At 33.3% G+C, this 11,379-nt stretch overlaps 1 protein-coding gene across 1 annotated transcript; it reads left to right on the forward strand.

Moving 5' to 3' along the window:
* The first annotated feature begins 8,387 nt into the window (after nt 1-8,387).
* On the forward strand, nt 8,388-11,078 carry LOC133705188 (uncharacterized). The gene is made up of 2 exons (XM_062130325.1): nt 8,388-9,707; nt 9,854-11,078. The coding sequence occupies exons 1-2, from the start codon at nt 8,464-8,466 to the stop codon at nt 10,767-10,769; spliced, it is 2,160 nt and encodes a 719-aa protein (XP_061986309.1). The 5' UTR covers nt 8,388-8,463; the 3' UTR covers nt 10,770-11,078.
* The last annotated feature ends 301 nt before the right edge of the window (nt 11,079-11,379 follow it).

Below are 11,379 nucleotides of genomic sequence, written 5' to 3' on the forward strand. Positions count from 1 at the left end.
TTTGAAAGGCTGAATTGTTCTTGGAGGAGGAACAAAAGGCGTTTTCTGGTCTCCCCTGGGCCGGAATTCAATCAAGAGAGTTACGGAAAAAAAACTGCCATGATTTGTTATAAAAAAAAACTGGCATGTGAAACTGAAACAGAGTAACAGACCCGTCAATTGACCAAATCAGTGAAAAAGAGGAACCGGAAAGCAAGGAGCGTGGCTAGGGTCGAGGTAACTTTTTTTTAAATAAAAAAAAATCTTTTATGATCTCTCCAGAGCTATTTATTTTTGTATTTGAAAAATATTTTTAAAATAATTTAAATTTAAATTTTTATAATATAGATCGGCTGCCTATATTCTCAAACATTTTTAAAATAAAATCGGCTGCCTCGTCTCAGACCTGATTAGCTGTTTCCAAAGGGTTATTATAAGATGTTCGGATTGTATAATTGTGTTTGAGTGAGTTTTAAAAGTACATATAATTTAAAAAATATTAATATGATATTTTTTTAATAATTTTAATGTATTATATAGAAAATAAAAATTTATTTTAATATATTTTTAAATAAAAATTATTTTTTAAAACTATTATACATCACAATACAACAATACTTATCACAATACCACAACACTTATCTCTACGGAATGGATCAGCTCTTTGCTCTACGTGTGGATCCTTCCTTTGTTGACTTGCTGTTGCGGCACAATTTGTTCTCTCTCGGGTTCATTTCTAGAGGTTCGACCCTTCCCTTGCTGGGGGCCTGGGTCACTTTAACTTTTTGTGTTTATGAATGAAATTCTCCAGTCAATAATTCTCCAGTTAGTTTATCTCCTCAGCTCCCATTTAATCTAATCTAACCTTATCGTATCAAATCTCATCTACTCATCAAATACATCTTTAAGATCTGTTTTAATCCTCGCATTTTCAATAAATCCGCCATTATTTTACAAAATTAATTTAATTAAATATTAGAAATTGATTGATCTTTCTGGTTAATTTTACTACTTGCACAAGATATCTCTTGATGGATAGATAAGGCAAGACCGAATTAAGAGGATATTTATTATTTTTCAAAATATTTATTATACCTGCACAAGATACCCTCTGTGGCACGCGTTCTATCATAATAAAACCAATCAAATAGCTAATTTTTCTCCATTTTTTCAAAGCATTTTCCCTCTTGTGGAAAACTACAGGTACATCACCACCTAATTTTTCATTCCAGTTCCCCACACAAGGCTCCCATCTTCCCTGTACGGATAAAAAACGGGATGTCTTTCTTTTTCTTCTTGCTCCTGAACTCTTTCAAAAGTTTTTCTTCGATATTTATATTTCAACTTAATTCTATATTAACGTACACGTCTATTCGTACAAACTCAAATAATTAAATATTAAATATATATTTTTTCAGTATAAAGCATTCCATATTATAATTTTATTTTATAGTTTAGATGTGATGTGTATGATAGTTAGAAGATTTATACTATTGTTCTCTATAATCATATATAAGATATTATCATAGATTGTTTCGTAGTTGGAATCAACAAATATCATTCAAGGTACGTATCTATCTCCTAACAAATAAATATTGATTGAGTTATGATTTTATAATATAGATTGTGGATATTTTTTAATTTATAAAAACATCAAGGTTCGTCATAGCAACAAAAAAATCCTTAAAAAATGGCCTTGACTAATTAAAAATCTATTGAAGAAATTTCTAGCGACGCCACTGCCCACGTACGGTTCCATTAAAAAATCCAGCATATAAGTATTATTTATCTTGAAATTCTCCACCGTTGTTTCTTGACAAAATATTAAAATATCTGTGCGGTTGTTAATTTTAGCTACTTTGAAGACTAATTATAAAGATTATTGGATTTTTTTACGTTAAAATAAAACAAAAGTGGTGGTTGATGTAGAATTGTATACTCAGTTAAACTATGCTGTTCTTAGAAAAGAGGGGTAAAAGGCTAGAATATAATTTTTTTTGGTTAATTTGGATGGTAATGATAAAAATTATAATTAAACGCATTATATATTTATATCTATAATAATATATAAATGACCACTCCATGGATAAAGACAGATAACTTCCTGAGCAATTAAATAATTAATCCTATTACATTGTCCATGTGTCAACATCATCTAACTGGAGGCCGAGAAAAGGCAAATATAATTAAATTGGCATGCTTAGAGATTTTGTTTTTGGCTGTATTTAAAAAAATATATTTTTAATATCAACATTAATATATTAAAATAATCTAAAACTATTTAAAAAATATTAATTTAAAACAAACACAGAAACTTGATATAGATAACCAGCACTTGTATACATTAAAGGCTTGAAAGTTCCAAGTCTATCGCTTACGAGGATCGACCTCAGCTAATTAAGTTCACTTCCAAGTCATTAACAAACTGAGACAGTGACGTAGCTTACAATTATTTACACCTTCACCAACTTGACGATCCTTTTAGGAACATCCGATCTGATACACCATCGTAGTTTCTTGCTGTGTCCGACACTTAAATTAAGATAAAATGTCTGGAAATCATGACGACTACATGGGCTTTATACATAGTTCACGTGGAACGCTATGATTGGCCGGCTTCTCGATACGTTATTAATTCATGCACTCCATCATACCCTTCGTCAGAGTATGAGTTTATTCTAGGATAAACTTAATTCCTGCTCCTATATATTCTAAATTTTGCTCCTGTGTATTCATCCAATGTTCCATTTACATCCTTATAGTTTAAAATTTATCAATATTATTCTCTTGGTTTCAAAAGATTCCCAGCATTATCCCCTGATCATCATTGTTAGCCTTACTTTTTATATTTGGGGTTGAGTTTCCATCTCAGATTTCTATTTGTTTTTTCAGAATATCATACCATATATGTGGATCCAGGAGGGGATGAGATACAGGTGAGCATAAAATAAAATAAAAACATGAAAGGTTCGCTTTCTATTAGTTTTTTGGGCAGGAAAGAGGAAAATTGAAAGTTTTTAAAGACTACTGGAGTAACATTAAGAAATTTAAAGCTGCAAGGATAGAAGTGGAACATTGATGAATTTACAAGGGCAAAGTTATAGTCTTCCCTCCTTTTTAAAAGTTTGTTCGCCTATGAAAACAGGTTCAAATTTGGTTGACGGGAGGCAATCAGGGCAGTCATCGGATTCACATTCCTTTTCTCAATCTGGGTCTAAAGGCTAAAAGATAATATATTTATTCCTGTCTGGGCAAGGGCCAAGGAAAACGAGCTAGACGAACTACTCTCTTGTCAGCAGCGTCTAGACTACTAGATGACCTTCATACCAGAACACCAATGGATTAATTAGTTGTCTATCTGATCCTCTTGCCATTAGCAAGAATTGAGACATGAAGAAACTATAATAAGGTTGCAGAATGATAAATTTACCGCATGATACCGTGATCTGTTAAAATGTGTTTGAAATTTCTAGTTATTTTTTTCAGTGAATTAAGCTGGAAATATTTTCCCTGTTCTACGTTGCTTGATTTTGATAGAGGAGTCAGAAAGTAAAATGTATTGAAAATCGATGGCTTTCTTCCAATCAAAGAAGAAATATCTTGTTATAAAAAGAAAATTAATAGCACTATGGTTGCCTTGTGACAGAAGTTAGGTTGATAGCTACGACAACAACCGCGTCAAATGGGAAAAGATAAAGAAAACCACAGTGGATGACTCAACTGATATATCTTTTTCATTACTTATGTTTTTCTATGAAAACCATTTTCTATTTTTCCACTGATACTAATACCATAAGCAGATTCGGTTTGATTAAAGTTAATGGATGCCCTAAGCATAAATGAGAGCTTTTCAAATATCTAAGAAATATTTTTATTTTTATTTTTTATACATGTATGTTTGACAAGTATTGGAGCGCTGAATAATTTTCATTTTGTATTTTAAATTTTTTATTAAGTAGAGATAATTTTTATTCTATAAAGCATAATTGATGAATATATCTTATTTATTTATTTATTTATAAAGGTTTTTATTAAACGGGGGCCTTAAGTGATTGCAAAAAATGGCTCTTGAGCTCTAGCTGATTCTGATCATTAGATATATTACTGCAACTTTGAATTTTAATTTGATTGAAGATACATTTTCACGAAAATAATTATGCTTGCTAAAACATGTCTAGTGTTTTTATATGGCTGTATGAAAAAATAAAATAATAACTAATTCGTGAAAACTATGCAAAAATTTATAAATAATATATATATATATATATATATATATATTCTTATTTTTTATAATTTATTTCATGTCGCGCTCATATATAATTATTAACATAATTATTGCAAATATAACCATAAAAATCTAGTTTTTTTACATTTTCTCTCCCCTTTCTCTCCTTTTCTATTATTTTTTCTCTCATCTTCAAGAACCCAAAACTAAATTATAATAAAAATAAAGTTTGAGAATTAAAATATAAAATTCAAAAATTAATCATGAAAAATTCAAAAAATCAAAGGACCAAAATATTTTATTTTTTTTAAAAAAATGCTTCCCAGTTCAACAAATATTTTTTTATTTTAGACATGTAATTTGGACATTAAAGGTGAGCTAGCCCAGATTAATCTGGTAAGTTCTCATCTTAAATCAAGATATCAAGATAATTCGATAAATTTTTTTTTAAAAAAATCACAAAGCTATTTTAAAAAAAAAAACAATGTCGAAAAATAATATCATAAAAAAATAAAACAAAAAAAAATATCAACCCTTATATATTAACTTTTCAAACATGTGATTCAAGTCATCGGACCATAAACACTATACATTATAAAACCATAAAATCTGATTTTTAAGAAATGAAACGTTAAAGAATGAAATAAAAAAAAAAATAAAAAAAAATATCTCATTATTTTATATGCAATTGAGAAAAAAAAGAGAGAAAATCTTGTTAAAATTTTATAATAGAAAATAAAAAAATATGAAATATATTTTTCCATGATGAATAATTTTAAAATATTTTGCATATTAAGTTGCTATAAGAATGAATTAATTACTAATTTTACAGTACATGAGTCATAATTCATGTCCTATAAAATGTATGTGTTATTACGTTCATGTCAAAACAACATTAAAATGAACAAACGCAAGTGAACTGGACAGTGGTTACGGGCGCCACATTACATGTTGTCATGTTAATTGGTTTTAAATAAAATAGTAAACCCTAACCCTGATTAAAATTGGGTTGCAATATCCGGGATGATAATAGATACACATATGATATAATTAATGGCAGTAATAAAGATTTTATAAACTCTTCCAAGTTTTGAATTATTAAATGTTCAAAATTAAAATTATCATATTAGATTTTATCCAGACCTGATCCAAATAATAACTATTAATTAAATATTCAATCTATTAATGTAAATTTAAATGAATATTTAACTAATTCGAGCAAAACCATCTTGTTTACTGCCATCCCAAACGCCGAGTGCATACCAGAGTCCATAAGCACAAAAACATGGTCGACCAGAAGCACCTGATTTTTTGGATTTTAAACTTTTATGTTGTTGTTGTTCAGTGGTGAAACGAAACGTGGCCAGGGCAATTCTACCGTTACTGTGCTTTACAGCACAGCATCTACATGGACGCCGCCTGTCATTATCCCCCACTCTCCATCCTGACACGCGCCAATACTACTTGAAATTTTCAACTGGCAGCCAGCTAATATCACCGTGTTTCGTGTCGCGTCGCACGTGGTTCAGCCTCTGATTTTTTAGTCGGAAAGTCAGCTATTTTTTTCTTAACAAGTTTTTTTTTAAAAAAAATATTGATGAAATAAACAACTGATTGTTTTTTTTTTAATGGAATAGCACACTTTACACATATTAGGACTGCAAAACATAATTTTTATAACTCATTGTTATTTATAATATAAATAGAGAGATAGTTTAAAAAATATTAAATAGACATGAGAGGATAAAGAAAAAAAAAATATACCAAAATTTCGATTAAGTACCATCAATACTTTCTTAAAGATTTTGATGGAAAGAATCAAACAATATCAAAAATAATTATCAAAAATAACTTAAGTAAATCACACTTATCACAAAAAAAACAGAGGATCATCAAGGGAATATTGTTATTTTTAACTATAAGTTATAAAAATTATTTTTTTAATAGTGATAGATAAAGAATATAGTCCTTGTAAACCAGCAGCATATATAATCAAATTTCGAGTTTAATCAAGTTTAGCTGCACCCCATGTTTATTTTTATTTTATTTCTTAAATTGTGTTATTCTGGCATCATTTTGAACATTGACAGTTTCTTAAAAAAAAACAAATGACAACTGAAAAGCTTGCAGAATGATCGCGTCACCTGTGGTGTGTGTTCGCATCGCTAAAGTTGCGGCGGCATGCAGACCGTTCTCGGCTAGAGTGTAAAGTTTTTGCAGGCAATTGGTACCCTAGAATTTAATTTCCCTCCTCGTTTGTTTTGTTTTGTTTTTTTTTTTTAAGAAAAAACGCGTTTTCGGAGGGTGATTTTGGGGGTGCTTCATAGATGGAATTATAATTATTCAAATGGAACCCACGTATTTACTGGTGATTTTCATCTGACAAATGTTGTCACGGCAAGTTTTGTTTTTTATACGTAATTATTCAAATTCTATTATCTATTTTCTGAAATTCACTTTTTTTTTAAAAAAATACACATAAGAAGGAGATAGAAAATAAAATTCAGACTCAAAAAAAATATATCTATCTAAGATTTTTTTCTATTTGTATTTTTACATGAGCTCTTTTATTGTTTCAAGTGTATAGACAGAAAATATTTATTCATGACAAAGTAAGCAAATTTGGAAGATCTTGTTATAGACAATTACTAATGAACACGTCAGCACATCGTAGATGTCGTTATAATACTCGCGATATAAGTTCGTGCTGAATTTACTTATTTATACCTTTACTATGCTGCAAGCTTGATTATAATTACATGATCATTCAAGACTTTCCGATCTATTTCAACTATCACCTGTCATTGTAGCCGATATCAAACTACGATCTTCTAACTATTGCCTGCCCCTTTTTTTTTAAAAAAAAAAAATATATTTTTTAAAAATATATTAAAATAATATTTTTTTATTTTTAAAAATTATTTTTGATATTATTATATCAAAATGATATAAAAATATTAATTTAAAACAAAAAAATAAAAAATTTTCAACTTTTTTAAAAATTATTTTCGAAACACAATACCAGACACATCCTAAAAAATCACGTAAAAATCTTGCATCATGTTTTGTTTTGATTAACTTGGCTCAAGTGAAAATCATGCTTTTTATTTGTTAGTTTTGTATTTCTCGGCTCACCGAAAATAGACTCGAGCTTTGCATTTTTAGATTATGATTATCAAATTTATTAGGATATCTTCAATGGAATATTAGCTATACGGAGAGGAAAAAAACCCTATTAAAATGGTTTTTTATTTTTTTAGTTTTGGATTTACAAGGGAATATGCCCACGTGAGATGCTAGAATCCCTTTTTATCTCGTACATGTAAAATTAAGGGGAAAAATTAACTATTTTTTCTCTTTAAACTTTGGTAAAATATAAAATACATTGTTAAAATGTCCTTTTTCCATTAAAGTACCGATAAAAAAACATGAAAATATATTATTCAAAATACTATATTCATGATTATTTGATTCTTTCAAATAGCTATTGCGATTAAAGATGCCCTTACATTGCCTGAGAAAATGATTATAGCTAGCATCCGTGACTGTGCCTTCCTTTTCTACAATAATCTTATATTTATTAATTATTGAAATGGTCTCCATTTGAAGCTGTTCAGTACTGGTCTGTTTTATTAGACAATATTTCACTGAATCATGGGAGGTTCATGGACTCCTGCGGATTCTCCTCCTCCTCCTCCTCCTCCGTTTTTTACTTTTCCATAAACATATATATAGTCATCGACATGTTAATGCTTCCAGGTGCATCAATCCAAGTTTTGATTCCAAAAACTAATATAGCTGTTGTTTGGTATGTTTGAGTTTTTACATGTTTTTGAGTGTATTTTAAAAATATATTTGTCTTGAAAAATATTAAATTAATAATTTTCATGTAAAAATATCAAAAAATAAAAAAAAACTGAATTGTTTTAATATATATCTAAGCAAAAAGCTAGCTGTCAAACCCATCTCAGTTTTTATCTCAACTTGTCTTCTCTCCTTTTCCCTCTCATCAGTCCCCACTGATTTTCACCCCCTCCCAGAAGAGTTTTTAAAAAACAAAAATACTAAATAAATAAATACTGTTGAAATTAAATGAAATAATTAAACATTTGGAAAATAAAAAGAAAAAATAACAGCTGGAGTAGAAGACCCACCTAGACGCCAGACCAGGTGTGGAGTACCTATAAGAGCCTCAATTCCCTCTACCGCATCCCTCTTTACCCCCTCTCTCTTCCGTTTCCAACTCACCACCATCCGCCATGGACCCACCACCACCACCACCTCCTCAACCTCCCCCACCGTCCGCCACCGCCGCCAACCCTACTACCTACCCGGATTCCGTCGAATCTTCCCCTCGCTCCCGCAACACCGACTCCAACTTCTTCGACGACCCACCACTCCCTCTCTCTTCAAAACTCCGCCTCATGTGCTCTTATGGCGGCCACATAGTCCCTCGCCCACACGACAAGTCGTTGTGTTACGTAGGAGGCGATACCCGCATCCTTGTCGTCGACCGCCACTCAACTCTCTCCTCACTCTCATCTCGCCTCTCCAACACTCTCCTTAACGCCCGACCCTTCATTCTAAAATATCAACTTCCAAGCGAAGACTTGGATTCCCTGATTTCCGTCACTACAGATGAAGATTTAGAGAACATGATTGATGAGTATGACCGGACGAACAGCAACAACGGTCCGAAACCATCGCGATTGCGGCTCTTTTTGTTCCCTTTGAAGCCTGAGTCGTCTCAATCGATTGGGCCAATTCTTGAAAACAGTGCGAAATCAGAAGATTGGTTCTTGAACGCTTTGAATGGAGCTGCCGCGGCGGCGGCTGCTGGGTTGTTGAACAGAGGGTTTTCGGATTCTGCTTCGGTTAATTGTTTGTTGGGTCTTGATTATAATGATAGCAGTGATGGTTTAAATAATGAAAGCAATAGTAACAATAACAGTAACGCTGATTTAGTTGTTGGTGGTGGTGGTAGAGACGGGGAGGGGTCGAATAAGGGAGTTGTAAAGCAAGATGTTCATTCAGTTCCGGATTCTCCTATGTTGGAGACTACGTCGTCGTTTGGTTCGACTTCTTCTTCGCCTTCGCTTGCGAATTTGCCTCCGATAAGGGTTCACGTGGAGGATGGTGGTGGGGTTCGAGATCAGAAAGTGGCGGGGATCGAGGATCAACTTGCTCAAATGACTGTTGGTGGTGGCCGTGTCGGGCAGAGGCAGGATGAAGGATTTGCGGCTCTGTCATCGCCGCCGCCGATGCCTGTTTCAATTGCGGTGTCGAGTGTGCCTGTTGGCGGTCAAATGGTTGCTGGTGAGTATCAGAATCGGGTTTTCTCTGATGATGAAAGATCCGACCACGGGGTTCCTGTTTGTTATAGAAAGCCGCCGCAGCCACAGCCTCAGACGCAGATGCAGACTTTGACTCCCCAGAATCAACAGAGGTCAGGCAGTGGCGGCGGTGCTGCTATTGATTTGCCTTCTCCAGATTCAGTTTCAAGGTACTTAATTTGCTACTCTTTTTTATATTATTTTGAGCTTTATTTAATAAATAAATCTGAATGATCCGATTAGATTGTTAGTTTAAATGGGAAGAAAATATTAGATTTTGAATTGGGTTTTGCTGGTATTTGTTTTGATGTTTCAGTGATAGTAGTCTAAGCAATGCTATAAATCGACAAAAACCCGTGATTTATCAAGACCAAATTATGCAAATCCCATCTGGAGCGAACAGGGTTGCTGCTAACCCTGTTGATTCAAAGATCAATGCTTTCTCTGATCCGAACACTAGAGTTCAGATTCATCAACAGGTTCAGGATTCTGGTTATGTACTGCAACACCAATTTGATCAACAGCATCAGCATCAGCATCAGCATCAGCAACAGCAACAGCAACAGCAACAGCAACAGCAACAGCAACAGCAACCACAACAACAGCAGCAATATATACATGCTGGTGCTCACTACATTCAACATCATCCCACAGGAGCAGTGCCCATGTCGGCATATTATCCTGTATACTCTCCCCAGCAGCAACAACAGCACAATCACCAGCTTCAGCCTCACATGGATTCGCAATACCCTGTGTACTATGTGCAGACAAGGCAACCCCAAGCTTACAATTTGCCTGTGCAACAACCCAGTATTAATGAATCGACAACTACCATCCCTTCTAGCCGAAATCAAACACCTCCCAATCCCAACATGGCGCCTCCTAGCACTTTCAATCCCATGAGAAATGCTCCCATTGTGAAACCTGAATTGGCTGCTTATAGAACAGCAACTCCAGGCGCACCACAGTTAGTTCAGGTCCCGTCCAGCCAACATCAACAGCAATACATTGGTTACTCTCAAGTTCATCATCCATCTCAGTCTGTTGCCCCTGCTTCTACTGGTACTGCTAATTATGGTTATGAGTTTGCTGATCCTACTCAAGCTCAGATATACTATGCGCAGCCTATGGCTCCCGCAATGCCTCAGTACCATACCATGATGCCAGATTCTTCAGGGCAACTTTCCAATGACAACATGAAGCAGCAGATCAGAAGTTCACAGCCAATGTAAGTCAAATTCAGAGGGGAAAGAAGACACAATTTTGAAAGAAGGTTCTGTGGTTTATATATTTGACATTTCTGCTTACCGTCCGTCTTGGAATGGTTTTGGTTTGTGTTTATGTATTTGTGGTAGATAATAAGGAACTCTGCTCGTCTTTACTCTTTCTTGTATGTCATATTGTTACTTTCATAGGAAATGAAAGTGGTCTGGGATTATACTGTAAAAGCTCAAACTACATATATTGTGTGGTTGTGCAGTTCATATATCAGTTGTGGAATAAATATTTACACAAGTGGTGAGAGCTTTGAATTAATTAAATCCATGTTTTAGGCGTTTGGATCTTGAGATATTGAATGCTGAAGGTCTGCATTTTTGCGTCTGATATTGTTCCAGTCTTTTGTTCTTTGTTACTTTTAAGATAACCTGCAGAAACTTTAGAACCAATAAATTGGCAAATGTGAAGACAAAATGAAACCAGAGAAATACTTGGCTAATCTGCCTCATATTTGCCGTGGAGTTCTTCCTGCATCACCTTTGTGCTCTGTTCGAAACTGCATTTCAGCTGTGTGACGCAGCAGCTTCAACTATGTATACAAAAGATCTCGTTTGGTTTTCCGGT

Source organism: Populus nigra, chromosome 10 (genome assembly GCF_951802175.1).
Source record: "Populus nigra chromosome 10, ddPopNigr1.1, whole genome shotgun sequence".
NCBI lineage: Eukaryota > Viridiplantae > Streptophyta > Magnoliopsida > Malpighiales > Salicaceae > Populus > Populus nigra.